The 14,634-nt window shown below is 37.8% G+C and overlaps 2 protein-coding genes across 2 annotated transcripts in view; one reads left to right on the top strand and one right to left on the bottom strand.

Annotated features, from left to right (window-relative positions):
• LOC113232955 (cytochrome b5-like) overlaps positions 1 to 12,937 on the top strand; it is a 21,894-nt gene extending 8,957 nt beyond the window's left edge. The window contains exons 2-4 of the mRNA XM_026467874.1: positions 9,195 to 9,283; positions 10,382 to 10,492; positions 11,794 to 12,937. Of these exons, the coding sequence (XP_026323659.1) occupies positions 9,195 to 9,283; positions 10,382 to 10,492; positions 11,794 to 11,869 (276 nt within the window). The 3' untranslated portion in view covers positions 11,870 to 12,937. The remainder of the gene's footprint in view (positions 1 to 9,194; positions 9,284 to 10,381; positions 10,493 to 11,793) is intronic.
• Positions 12,938 to 13,081: 144 nt separating this feature from the next.
• Positions 13,082 to 14,434, bottom strand: LOC113232954 (apoptosis regulatory protein Siva-like). Its single transcript, XM_026467873.1, has 4 exons — positions 14,089 to 14,434; positions 13,778 to 13,932; positions 13,532 to 13,698; positions 13,082 to 13,296 (listed from the first exon to the last, which is right to left on the bottom strand). The coding sequence occupies exons 1-4, from the start codon at positions 14,195 to 14,197 to the stop codon at positions 13,257 to 13,259; spliced, it is 471 nt and encodes a 156-aa protein (XP_026323658.1). The 5' UTR covers positions 14,198 to 14,434; the 3' UTR covers positions 13,082 to 13,256.
• Positions 14,435 to 14,634: the final 200 nt, after the last annotated feature.

Raw genomic sequence — 14,634 nt, 5'->3', positions numbered from 1 at the left:
GCTAGACATAGGGGCTTATTATACTCATCTGTCTTCTGTATAATCAGCCTCACTGTGTGTATGTGGTCTATGGTACCATATCCCCGTCTAAACACAGCCTGCTCCGGTGACTCAAACTCGTCGAGTCTTCTGGCGAGACGATTCGTTATGACTCTAGAAAACAGCTTGTAGACGTGAGCCGTAGTTTTTAAGTAGATTTTTATCTCCCTTCTTAAAGAAGAGAACTACTATGCTTTTGTTTCACGCCTGAGGAGTTCTCCTACAGTAGATGACAGAGTTAAAGAGCCCCGAAGTTCTTTAATAATAGGGACTCCTCCAGACTTCAGAAGCTCTACAGTAACTCCGTCTTCCCCTGGGACTTTTCCGTTTTGGAGCTGTTTTAGAGCCAATACGATCTCGTCTTGGCTGATTTCTGGCAGTTCGTCCGAGCAGCACTTCAGTAGGTCCCATTTCAATTTGAAGAAAATATTCCACCTCTAGGGGTGGCAAACTAGGGGTGAATCCGTTTTCGCGCACTTTCTGGTAACCGATTTCAATAAAATTTGGCAAATACTTATTAGCCACGAACTTTTGAGGTCGGTTTTTCAGTACTCTGCACTGAGATTATTATTTACTGCTAATATAAGTTGCGTTTGACAGCTCTCATTCCAATACAATTGCTAAGAAAAAAAAACGGTTAAAACTCGAAAGAGAAAGGCGTGTTTTTTTTAAATAGAATTTTGGATAATAATACCATAGATGTTACTTCCCCGCATTTTCCAGACCTTTGATTGACAAATATGAATAATGAAATACCATAAAAAAATGAAAGACGATATTCTACGATTTGACCACGTTGTAAAACGTTTGTACGTTTTGCAAAAATTCCGATAAATGTTCAACATGTTCAGAGAGTCACAAAATCTAAAAAGCCGACAAGAATAGTTGTGAAAAGTGAACAATCTGAAAATTCCTAAAAAAAAGTAGATTTTCGCTAAATAACAGTAGAACAGTAGATGTAGTCTAAAAACAGTAGATCTACTGGAAAAACAGTAGATCTGGCAACACTGTCTGGCGTTTACGTCACAGCGCCGACGATGGCTGGATCGCCCGCCTCGCGTCTCTCGCTATCCCGCGGTAGCCCATTCAAATATTACGTTTGTGTTCGGCACGGCTGCACTCAACGAGTGGTTTTAAGTCTGCGCGTTGTATAAAGCATTGCGTTACATTTGTGTAAATAGTTTAAGTCAAAGTCAAAGTCAAAGTCAAAGATTATTTATTCCATAGGTAAAATAAATTTACACTTGAAAACGTCACATTTAAGCTACTGCTCGTTCACTACGCTGACCTCCTTGAGAAGAACGAGCAAGAAACTCTAGGGATTGCTCTTTTCAAATAAACTTAAATGCTATGGAATACACTTTGAATCAAATTTGTGTGGATTCTGGAGCCATGTCGTCTTTCCATACATCTTTATCTAACACGTAGTCTTCAATTTTGTAATATGATTTTTCGATCAAAATATTTTTAATGTAGTTTTTAAAGTTAGGAAATGATAAACTTAATATATGCTCCGGAATCTTATTGTAAAAACGTATACAGTTCCCCATAAAAGAGTTGTTTACCTTGGTTAAACGAAATCGTGGTACCATGAGTTTGGACTTAGCTCTAATGTTAATATTATGTATATCTTCTTTCTTATTGAAATTATGTATATTTTTACGGGCATATAAAATATTTGAGTAAATGTACTGCGATGCCACAGTCATGATACCAGTCTCCTTAAACTTTTCTCTGAGAGATACCCGAGAGCCTAGACGGTACACAGAACGAATCGCTCGTTTTTGCAATACAAATATGGTTTGAATATCTGCCGCTTTACCCCACATGAGAATCCCGTAGGATATTACACTATGGAAGTAACTAAAGTAAACTAGTCTAGCAGTACTAACATCGGTAAGCTCACGTATTCTGCGGACTGCGTATGCAGCGGAGCTTAATCTGCTGGCCAGGGACGATATATGTGGAAACCACTGAAGTTTACTATCTAAGGTCACTCCCAAGAAGACTACTTTATTAACAAGGTCTAACTTTTCTCCGTTTATTTCTATGCTTGGACTAGTCGATTTTACGTTAGGTAATTCAAATTTAACACATTTTGTCTTCTTGGCATTAAGCAATAAATTATTAGCATTAAACCAATAAACTACCTTAGAGAGGGTATCATTAATACGGTCATGGTTAATGTCATGTCTGTCTGTTTTAAAAATCAAGGATGTGTCATCAGCAAACAACACTATTTCGCAATGGTCCTTAACAAATAATGGCAGATCATTAATATAAATCAGAAATAAGAAAGGTCCAAGTATTGAGCCCTGCGGAACACCCATTTTTACTGGAGAACCCAAAGAAGTTACTCCATTTATGTCTACTTTCTGAATTCTACCGTTGAGATATGACGAGACAAGTTTCGACGCCTTGCCATTTACACCGTAATGTTCCAGCTTCCTAATAAGAGTATTATGATCAACGCAATAAAATGCCTTTGAGAGGTCACAGAAAACACCAATAGCGTTCGTGTGAAAAAAACAAATATACGCGATTGAAATCCGGAAAAATAGTTTCATTTTCTGTGTGTAACATTCGCGAAAACCTAAGAACTCGATACTTTATTTTGATTTTTATAAAAATGTTAATTAATAATATTATTTTTAAATATATAAATACATGTAATATATTTTAATATTATACTTATGATTTTGCTGTGGATTTTAGAATATAATAAAATACAAATGAAATATATTTAGAACTAAATGAGGAATGGGACAAGATTCTAAAATCTGGATTAATTTTTGTTAAAAAGTGAGGCTTCCAGGCTATGCGTTCGCTTTAATGAATATTCTGCGGCGGAGGCGCGCAGGAATTTTTCATTACTGCGGAGATGCGAGGAAAGGAATGCCTCGAGCGGAGCGCTCGGTCATGCCCTACTATTACTATTATAACGAATCGGAAGACCTATTGCTTCCTCTCGTAAATTGTATTTTTGCTAAATAATATTTAATACAATGCGTGGTCTCGGCGTCGCTAACTTGTTGAATACCTATAATATAGTAGTTAGATTTTTTTCAAATGTCAAGGAGTTGGAACTCTATCTACCCCTGATATGGTGACCCACCCACCGAAAACGAGGTCATGTCTATAAAATACAATGGACTGAAGATTTGCCTGTTTTAAACCTAAAGGCAAAGGTTTTTAAGGGAAAGACTTAAAAAAACTCTAAAAGTTAGAGGCATGATCAAAACAGTACACTATTTTAAATTGTATTTATTTTGCTTTCATCGATAAATTTCAATAGATACAATGTATGTCATTCTAAAATAAAACGTTGTTATTTTTACCAGTTTATTTAACTGCCTCTGTGGCCGAACGGTTACCGTGTCAGACTGCCACGCACAGGTCCCAGGTTCGATTCCCGGGCTGGGAGAAATATTTGTATGGCCTACATTTGTGTCAAAACCGTTTTGTTTTCTAAAAAAAAAAATGCGATAACTAGATGCTTACAAAGATTTGATGCAACCGACAACATTAGGAGCTATAACGCGTTTGGAAATATTTGGAATACACATCTTAATAATCTAATTATATGTATTGACTAAAACAATTGTTTTTCGCTAGTGATTGCGAAGTTTAGATAAATATAGTCGTATCTACCTCCTCCGAATAATTGTAATTTTTGATGTACTTAAGTGATGTCCCGAATTTCTAAAAAGTCGGGAACAAATAAATGTCGTGGAACAGAGACGGAAATTAGGTAAGTCTACCTAAACTTCGACCTATTCCGACTACTGGTAATGTGATATTACATTACTTTTCGAATGGTTTTGCGCATGCCTATGAGATTTACAGTTTTTTTTAAATTCTTTCTTTTGTTAAAGAAAAGGCAAAGGCTAATTTATTCGCTGAAAAACATTAACAACAATGGTGTTATAGAGAATTGCACGAATTAATTTCGCCTTTCCCTTTCTATCATCGGAGGACCAGACGTAAGCATGTTGTAGATATTCCAAGGATTGAAGGACACACAAAGCGTCTTACTTCCATATTTAAATGGCAAACGGCTATGGAGTGGCCTGTCTGCAGACTTGTTCCCTGAACGGTATAACTTCGGTCTTTTTAGGGCGAGAGTGAATAGGTATTTTTTAGGTGTGCATGCTCCATCGATCGTAGACTTTATCGTCACTTTCCATCAGGTGAGATGCAAGTCAAATGCGAACTTATTTTTTAATAAAAAATAAATGATAGTGTATTATAATTAGATCGAATATTTCACCAAAACCTGGCATGTGAATATTTTACACACCTCTTTCACTCCTCCATGCTATACAGTTTGATATCACGGTCACTCGCATCACTCCGTGCTATTACCATCACATTTAATTACAGTGTATTATCACCATCATTCGCATCACACAGACTAAAATCACTCAGTGCTTGTTTTGCTACTTAGTTATATTAGGTACTTCATAATATTGCTGCGATATTACGTATTCTTAAAGGAACTGTTACAAGTTTTATATAAAGCAAACATAACAATATAGATTATTCACTATTAAAAGGATTTATATAACCTTTATATTATAACTGAATTAAATAATATCGTGCATCGGTCATATATCACCTCGGGAATATATCAATACGGGAGTATTGTGTCGGACATCGAGTATATAACCAGAAATAGAGACGAAATATCATTTAATTTGTTTGAAAACTATTACTTGCCATGTCATTACTGTGACAACTGCGCTCCGATTGGCTAGACCGAGTTCGAAACAATTGACGGGTGTCGTCAACTATGTCACTTCAAATCGACCAGTTAACTAGAGCTTTGCTATAATGGACGAAAATTGCAAAATTACGTATTTAACATTTCATTACCGATGAAATGTGATTCCGTTTGTTTTGTAATTAGATATTTGCTGTTTTTTCTACACTACCGAATCGAACAGCACGGCATTGTTAGAGATATTATCTTTTAATAAAGAATATTGTAATCAATAAATACAGAATATTTTTATATACGAAGACGTACACACAGGTCAATACTTGGCCTGTCTATATTTCAGTGTAAACAAGAGTTGATATTTATAAGAGCTGTATCGCTAATGTGTTACCAGGAATATATGGCCCTTATTTCGTCTCTATTTCTGGTTATATACTCGATGGTGTCGGATGACATATATATGAGTGATGCTTATTTTTTCGAAGTTATGTGTAATGTCACAGTACTCTGACGTGTGATATTGCAATTGTAGTATTAGGTACTTGCATTACTTACAACTATACTATAAAGAAAAAAACAATGGAATTATAACGTGGAAATTGGAAAAATGGAAATATTAACTGCAGGAGAGAAGGCGAATCTCTTTGCCTCACTCTTTGCAGAAAATTCGCGTCTGAATGCCGCAGGGAATCTACCACCTTCTTTACCTCACACAAGCGACAGTATGGCGCCAGTTCGCATACGTCAAAAAGAGGTACTCAGAACTCTGCGGAATCTTGACGTGAATAAGGCTAGCGGGGAAGAGGAAATGCCAGCAGTGGTCCTACGTAACTGTGCGCCTGAGTTGTCTCCTGTTCTCACACGCCTGTATCGTCTCTCACTTGAGACTGGTGTAGTTCCCAGGTCGTGGAAGCTTGCAAACGTGCAACCCGTGCCCAAAAAAGGAATCGAACGGACCCTGTCAACTATCGAGCCATTTCAGTCACTTCCTTACTCTGCAAGATTATGGAACGTGTACGTAATAACCGGTTCCTGTCGTACCTTAAATACAACGATCTCCTGAGTGATCGCCAGTTCGGATTCCGAAGAGGGCGATCTACTGGGGATCTTCTTGTTTACGCCTCTCATCTATGGCGCGAGGCTATAGAAAGACATGGCGAACCCCTTGCAGTGTCTTTAGACATTTCTAAAGCTTTTGACAGGGTCTGGCGCACAAGCCTTTTAAGCAAGCTTCCCTGTTATGGGCTTCCCACTGACCTTTGCAATTGGATTTCTGATTTCTTGAGTGAACGTTCGATTCAAGTGGTCTTAGGATGCTACTCTTCCGAACATCGGGCGATTGATTTCCTCAGGGTTCCGTACTGTCCGCAACTCTCTTTCTGCTGCATATCAATAATATGTTAATTCCATGTGCCTGTGGGTATGCTGATGTGCTGTCATCTGTTTTTGACAGGGTCTGACCTCTGAGGACCTTTGCAATTGGATCTCAGATTTCTTGAGCGAACGTTTCATTCGAGTGGTCTTAGAAGGCTACTCTTCCGAACATACATATCATTCCGAATATAGATTTCCTCAGAGGCCGGAGTACCTTAAGGTTCCGTACTGTCTGCAACACTCTTTCTGCTGGATATCAATGATATGTTAATTCCAGATACCTGTGCGTATGCTGATGACAGCACAGTTGTGGACAGATACATGGTCAATGCAAGGGTCAGTGGAGAAGAAATCCAGTGTTGTGGAGAGTCCATAGTTAGCCGTTTGAATTTGACACTCAATACAGTCTCCGGTTGGGGCGATGCCAACCTTGTCAAATTTAATGCTACCAAAAAGCGTGTCTATTCTCCACAAAACGGAGACCCTTTCATCTGACTCCGACTTTTCGTGATTTACCCATACAATTGCCGACCGTCTCCAGCTTCTTGGTATGGACATGTCGTCCAATGTCAATTTCGGCAGATACATTGAATCACCATGACCAAACCATGACAAAACCATGGCCAAAAATGCAGCCAGGAAGCTCGGCGTCCTTTCTAAGGTGAGGCATTACTTCACACCGGGACAGTTTCTTCAGCTATACCAAGCACAAGTCCGGTCGTGTATGGAGTACTGCTGTCACTTATGGGATGGCTCTGCTAAATACCAACTGGCCACCTTGGACTCAATCGACAAACGTGTCAAGTGGCTTATAGGTGACTCGGAATTAGTAGAGGCGAAGCTGCAGAACCTTGAACCCCGCCGTAAAGTTGCCTGCTTATTGGTTTAAGATAAGGAATATAGTTCTAACTTTCTTCATAAATATTTCTTTCTTCGTTTTTTCTTCATAATATACTTAAAATAAAAATAATCTTTGTGAAGACTGTAGTTGTAATTTCAAAAGCCCGCCCAAAAAACAACTAAAAAAATAGAAGAATAAAACTTATCACTTTCACCATTGACTTACAAATAAAACTTTCACCTAAAAATTTAATGTTTATTTTCTATACAAAAAAAAGTATTTTATTTTTCTCTGAAACGATCAACTTTTCAAGAAATTACACACGAATAAAAGTTGTCAGGTATCCCTGACAATGATATTTCCTTATTTATAATATTTTAAATAATCACTCAGACACTGCGCCGCTGCCACCTCGACCACGGGAGAAGGAAGACAATGTTCTATGATCTCGACTTTGCAGTGGCCCTTAGCTAAGAATGTGTTTAAGTAGGTACAGTAGATATAATTATATACGAACGAATCGATCACCAGCTTTCGGATATATCTCTTTTTTCTGTATATACTGGGCTGTTCTGTCTATTATCTTCAACGTATACTCATAATAAAAGATGATTATTTTAAATAAATTCTGCTTCACCAACGCTGATATTGCGTTGGAGAGCATTTTGAACGAGACTAAAGTTGTACTGTAAAGAATAAATTATGCCTGTTTCACGTACACGTCGCATGATACGTGTCGTCTAAATAAATACAGATGGGTTTCTATCTGTCTAGTTCTCTCTGCCTAATTTCGGTGGCAATTTTTATTGTTTAAATATTGTAGAATATTATCATGAAGTATTATTAACATTCGAGGGTAGTAATCTGAAATATTCTTTAACATTTGACGATAATGTACTCGAATACTTAAATAATTAAAATTGCCACCGAAGACGTTAAGTAGAGTGTTCAACCTGAAAACCACCCAAATATGAATTTCAAGTGCCCAATAATTATTATATCGTTTAGAGTAGATAGATAGGTTCTTACGAACTGACTATCGATATATCGAAGTGTTGAAGTGTTTGTACAGAAACACCACTATGTCAATTAGAGCACGAGGCCTATCCAATTGCAAAGAGGAGTGCGACAGGGAGACGTCATTTGTCCGAAACTGTTCACCACTGCAATGGAAGATGCCTTCAAGTTACTGAACTGGAAAGGAGTCGGCATCAACATCAATGGCGAGTACATCACTCACCTTCAATTTGCTGACGATATCGTGGTCATGGCGGAATCGTTGGAAGAGCTTGGCACCATGCTCGGTGACCTCAATAAAGTTTCCTAGCAGGTGGGTCTAAAAATGAACATGGACAAGACGAAACTTATGTCGAATGTCCATGTCGTACCCACCCCTGTAACAGTGGGAACCTCTACTCTCGAAAGTGTTGACGAGTATGTCTGCCTCGGACAAACCGTCCAATCAGGCAGGGCCAACTTCGAGAAAGAGGTCAGTCGTCGAATCCGACTCGGTGCCCAGCTTTCGGGAAGCTCCGGGACGTCTTCTCGTCCGCAATGTCACAGTCCTTGAAGACAAGTCTTCGAGCAGTGCTTGTTGCCAGCGATGACCTACGGCTCTGAGACGTGGTCACTTACTATGGGCCTCATAAAAAAAAAGCTCAAAGTCACTCATATGAAGCGAGCAATCCTCGGCATTTCTCTACGTGATCGAATTAGTAATGAGGAGATCCGTAGAAGGACGAATCTCACCGACATAGCTTGAAGGCTTAGCAAGTTGAAGTGGCAGTGGGCAGAGCACATAGCTCATAGAACTGACGGGCGTTACGGCAGAAAGGTTCTTGAATAGAGACCATGAACCGGTAGGCGTTCAGTGGGACGGCCTTCTACTAGATAGACAGATGACCTGGTAAGGACGGTGGTTAACCGATGGATGCACGTCGCATCCGATCGACTGGACTGGAAACAAAAAAGGGCATAACAACTTCTTTGAATTAATGGGTTGTTTTTTAGCCTAGTTCATATTATTATTATACGTTAGATATTTTTAGAATTTTTTTTACGTAGTATGTAAAGGTACAAGTTGTCAGGATCGTCATGATTTCGTGCTTAAATTTAGTTCATATTATTCAAAGGACCAAGGTAGTGCACTGGTCACATACATAAGTAATAATACTTGGTATGGTAAATGTATGGTATTAAATAAATGTACTTATTTCGCAGCATCCAGGTGGCGAAGAGGTGTTGCTGGAAAAGGCCGGACAGGACGCCTCGGAGCCCTTTGAGGACGTCAGTCACAGCTCCGACGCCAGGTGAGCACTCAATTCAACTTCAAATTATCTTTATTTCATCATATTATTTAGTCATATTGATTAAACTTTACTGCTCATTCGTAAGGCAGATTCCCCCGAGAAGAATGAGCAGGAAATTCTAAGAGGTTGGTCTTTGTAAATATACATTTGAATACATTTATTATTTACAATGTTTATATATTTGAATCACCTTAGATCGAGACCACCTGCAAGAGCTAAACAGGTCACTACCACGGATATTTGTCGTCCAAGTACGCAGAAGCTGTATAATAAGTTTTAGTATAAAGTTTTTGTTTCATTTATAGCTTTAATCCTCGTAAATGGCAAATTTTGAATACCACCTGGAATCTTATTATACTAGAAGCGTATGCATTGTCCCTTAAATGAATTTGTGACTTTGTGAAGACGGCTGTCAAGAACAGCCAGCTCATTTTTATTCCTCGTAATAATGTTATGTCTGCACCATTTTTCATATAGGTATAATACTATTCTTCTTAACATAAGTTACATTTTCATAGATGCGGGACGCTAGTGTAAGAATGTTTACTTAAACTTAGCTCCCAAAGACATATTGGGGTCCAGATTGCGAATTGCCATAACCGCATGATTCTGCAGGGCAAAGGTTCTATTAATATTGATGCTTATCGGCGGTATTACGCCAAAGCAAGATGCCGTATGTCATTCATTATCATTAAACTGTGAAAGTAGCTGAAGTAAATCAATCTAGCTGTTTCGACGTCTGAAAGGTTTCGTATTTTTTCAAACGCGTACCTACACTGCAGATCCGAGCCGTTACTTACTTGTATCCAATGGTCTTATATGTGCTTATACATTTATTATTGACTTCAAGGCAATTTAGCATCTGCAGTTATACCTACAAATACAACTGCATCTACAAGGTTCAATTTTTTGCTTCTAACTATAATGTGTGTGACCGTCTGTCTAACATTGGGTAATGTCAATTTCACACAATTGGTTTTTTTCTCATTAAGGAGCAGGTTATTAACTGCGAACCAATCTACTAGTAGGGAGGTACTGATATCAGTGACAACTTTTATTGTCCGAGTCGGTACCCAATTAAAACGTGGCTGTTTCCAGGTCTTTAATGAAGAAGTATAAGATCGGCGAGCTGGTGGAGGCCGACCGCAAGGCGAGCAAGGCTGCGTATGCGCCGCAATGGAGCAACGACCAACCGCAGGAGCAGGGCAAGTGCGTTCTCGCCTAATGTACCTACTGAACCCTATTACCATGGTCCCCAGAGCCCGCCTCCGGCGTACTGCCTGCTAGAAACACCCTATGCTAATATTCAAAAACATCCAAGTACAACACAAGAGTTAATCTACCTACACATCGACGCTAAGGACCGCACTGCGCGTTAGCGCACATTTTCAATTGTATTGTGTTACGCACCCTTAATATTATTAGGTTAGTATAGGCACATTAAAATTGCACATGGCTCTGTGTAGGTACTTACTTGTTGATCACATAATTTTGCTCATGCTTTAACTGTCTTCTAATGTGATATTTCATGATCTGTATGCTCTCACAAGTAATTAATGTAATATATGTATGTACCAATTGATAAGTCCAGACAGTGTAGTATCTGTCTATATAAAAAATTCTGAGACTGGAAATTGCTAAGTGAACTTGTCCTCATGTTTGAGAGAAATAGGTTTTTACAGAGTTCCGACGGCACCGACGAAGTCTCAAGCAGAAATCTATATACTATAATAATAAATTATAAACATTAAGGCCAATGATCTTGAAAAAAAAAAGACAATATATGTAGGTAGCAGCATTATGTAAGTAATATTATTTTGAAAAAGTATTCATAGTATTACTGTTATTTATCACGTATTATCTACTAGTAATTTCGCGTACTCGAAACTTAGGTAAGTTAGTAAACTCTTGAGTCGAGCTGTTAGAGAAAATTTACTTTGTTCCGATACCTACTAATGTACAAGAAGCGGACTTCGCCATCCGTAAAACTCGTTATAATATATTATATACAGATTTAATGTCTATGAGGAGGTAAATATTTACTACACTTTAGTATCTATAACAATATTGTCGGATATCGCTTCACTTAGAATTTCATCGCTCTGACATGCTGTATATTCTGTAGAGTAGATAATCACTACTAGTTATTTCATAAAATATATATTATTGTAATCTTTGACCAATAAAGCGTGTAATTCCATTTCAATGGTTTCTTATTTTCTAGCGTCATCTGCATTTTTGTAAACATTTAGTTTTTTATTTTCTACACAGACCCATGGGCATCAATTTCATTTCCTCGTTAACTTTGTTTTTCCCCCATCGCTTCGTTCATTTCGTATTTCACATGACGTCGACGACATCTCAAGGAGTTTTGATAGTACTAGCCTAAACATGAATCACGTCGTTTTTGGTCGACATAATCGTAAGTAGAGATTGCACGTTTTTGAATAGCACAGCACTGCTGTGACATTTGTGCGTGTGTTTTTCTGTATGTTGTTCGTTTGTGGCAGCGCGTGGAGCTCGTGGCTGACGCCGCTGCTGCTGGGTATCGCCGCCACCATCATCTACCGGTACCTGTTCGCGTAGTACCGCCACCGCGCTTACCAACACCACCGACCTGACCGCCGCCTCATCCTTGAAGGCCGGTGCGCACTTCGAGGTTTTCCATTTCTCCGCTCAGGCTATTGTAAATAGCTTTACTTTTAGTCCAGTCGGATAATGTGATGCCTAAGTATTCATAAGGGAAACGATAACTTTCAATTACACTGTGCACTTTATTTTACAAGCCGTCACATTGTTTTACTTTGGTCTGATTTTTAAAGTCGTAAAATTTTTTGACTTGTAATACAACTTGCTAATATAAATGTACTGACACTCCATGCATTGTTGTGCGCTTATATGTTAAACAATATTTTTTTAAACATTTATCAGCATGTGGGAGTACCTAATAACTTTAAGGATCGCAAAAGCGACAGCCAAATCTCATATATTTACCCGCCTCGTCGTAATATTATACATTTACGGCTCTCCACTTGTACGAAGTTGTGACCGAAACTTGAATTTGAAATAAACAAAGCATTTATAATAACTACCATCTAGTTCTAATGAAGAAACACACTATGACTATGTGATTGGTTGTAACCTCCAAAAGAGGGCGGTATATTCAAATGATAATAATAGATCTTATATCTGTGAGTGTACTTTGAGCTTGTTGTAGACATGGGGGCGGTATGATTAGAGTTTTATACTTGTATATGGATAAGTGTTACAATTAGCTAATGTGTATAAGGACTTTGTTATTTGCAGCATATTATTATTATTACATAATCTTTAATATGGATACATAAATTTTTTAATTGCCGTTCGATAAAATGTCATAATAAATTTACTACATTTTATTGAAAAGCATGCATGGTAAGGGTTTTTTGGCAGAAGAGTGAATAGTCTAGGCTATGCTCTATCTACCATACTGAGATATGATATTTTTAAAGGGGAAATTAATTTATGTAAAGATAACAAGCCATGTTTAATGCAGCCTTTGACTTACCAATTCGTGGATGGCACAATCTGAGATACTCTTTACTTACCCAGAAACAGTGCACAAACTTATGTATATGGAACTATATTTTGAGCCATGTCTTTTAATGTACTTATGTTCTGTGCATTGTTAGGTCAAGGCATGAAATCAACTTGAGCGACACTGAGGAAGTAACTTTCAGATAGATAGCCATGCATATAAAAGGGGTCTAAAATATACTATAATCATTGCTTTGTTAAGTGCATATAATTATATTACTTAAGTTACTACACTGTTTTTATTTTCAATTACTTTTACTACCAAATACCATAATCAAGTTCTTGCATCAAATGCTTATATTTAGGCAGGTTAAGGTCTAAAATTACGTAACAGTCTTCTAATTTAATTATAACAATTATTACTATTATTTTTTCTTCTAGAGGGCTCTAAATTCAACTAATTGTAACATGACACACAAACAGCTGTTGCTTCACACCTGGAACCAAAATAACATTTATTCAAACTCCCATTTTGAATATCACTTAGTATCAGCCTTTTCTCTGGGTGTGTATTTTAGTGACCAGGGATATCCATCAATAAGGTAAGTATTTAAAAAAGAATTAAGTTCAACGGTTGTTATTGAGTAAACTTACATTAACATTTTGAAATTCTCATTATGACCTAATTTTACACTTGAATAATAGGATTAGTAGTGATGTATGATGACCAACCCAGTTAGAGTGCATGAGGAGCAGTAGTTGCCTCTGCAAGTGGTGCAGCAGAATCTGCAGCTTGCACATAGTCCAGTCTCACAGTACTCACAGCGGGCCTCTATAAGCATGCCGCCACAGGCACAATGACACTCACCGACACCTAGCTGACATTTTTGCTCCGGTATCTAGGGCAAAATTTCAAATTAACATTTTTCCTCATGTTTCTCCAATATACCTTTGAGTGTAAAAAGGTTATGTTCATACAGTCCACTGCCGTGACAACATTCCGTTCCTTCCAATGCAGAGTTGTTTCATTTTGTCTTTTTTGTGTGGAGCGTATTCATCTGCACTGGCGACGATGGGTGCCACGTGCGCGGTGGGCTTCTTTGCGCCGCGGAACAACAGCTCTAATGTTTTTTCTACGACACGACAAGAAACGGTAAAATTAGTGTGATCTTCGCGTGTGTGTTAACTATACGTAAGTAGACTTGAACCATAAATGAAAATATAAATAAGTAAGGCAACTTCTGCTGAACCTATGTATTCTATATACAATCTCAATCATCGGTATTTACCGTATACTTTCTGCAATCTATCTTCGTTGTTGTTGAACTGTTTAATTCCTACATGTATTTTGCTTTGCGGTACGAAATCCTCAATAAATGGATTAGCTCTTTTGGCCATAATTTCTTAATTCTTTGCAGCGCACATATTCCAAATAGTGTTTCAAAAATACCCTCAAAACCAAATAACACAGTAGGTAATTAGATTAAGACTAGTAAATAGATGAATGATCCGACGGCTTCCGTCTACAAATTAGAAAGATATAGTTTTATTTATTCAATTCTTAATATTCCGTCTACAAACTAAAATTACTTATCCAAATATCTTTTTCTTGGCCAGAATAAAATGACATTTGCAGGGTTGCCACTTTTCATAAAATTTTAAAATAGTCACATGTGCTTAGATACCTATAGTTTTTTTTTCTGATTTCTCTTGGCTTTTCGCGGTAACCTTTTTAGCCACTTACAGAGTGTTTTGGAAGACGGAGTAAGATTGATTACATACGACGACTTTTTAGCAGCGATGCAAACACGCGTTCGTGAAACGCGCTATTGCAA

The sequence above is a fragment of the Hyposmocoma kahamanoa genome, unplaced genomic scaffold, assembly GCF_003589595.1.
Source record: "Hyposmocoma kahamanoa isolate Upper Pololo Valley unplaced genomic scaffold, ASM358959v1 78, whole genome shotgun sequence".
Lineage (NCBI taxonomy): Eukaryota > Metazoa > Arthropoda > Insecta > Lepidoptera > Cosmopterigidae > Hyposmocoma > Hyposmocoma kahamanoa.
This window is presented reverse-complemented; position numbering and strand designations above follow the sequence as displayed.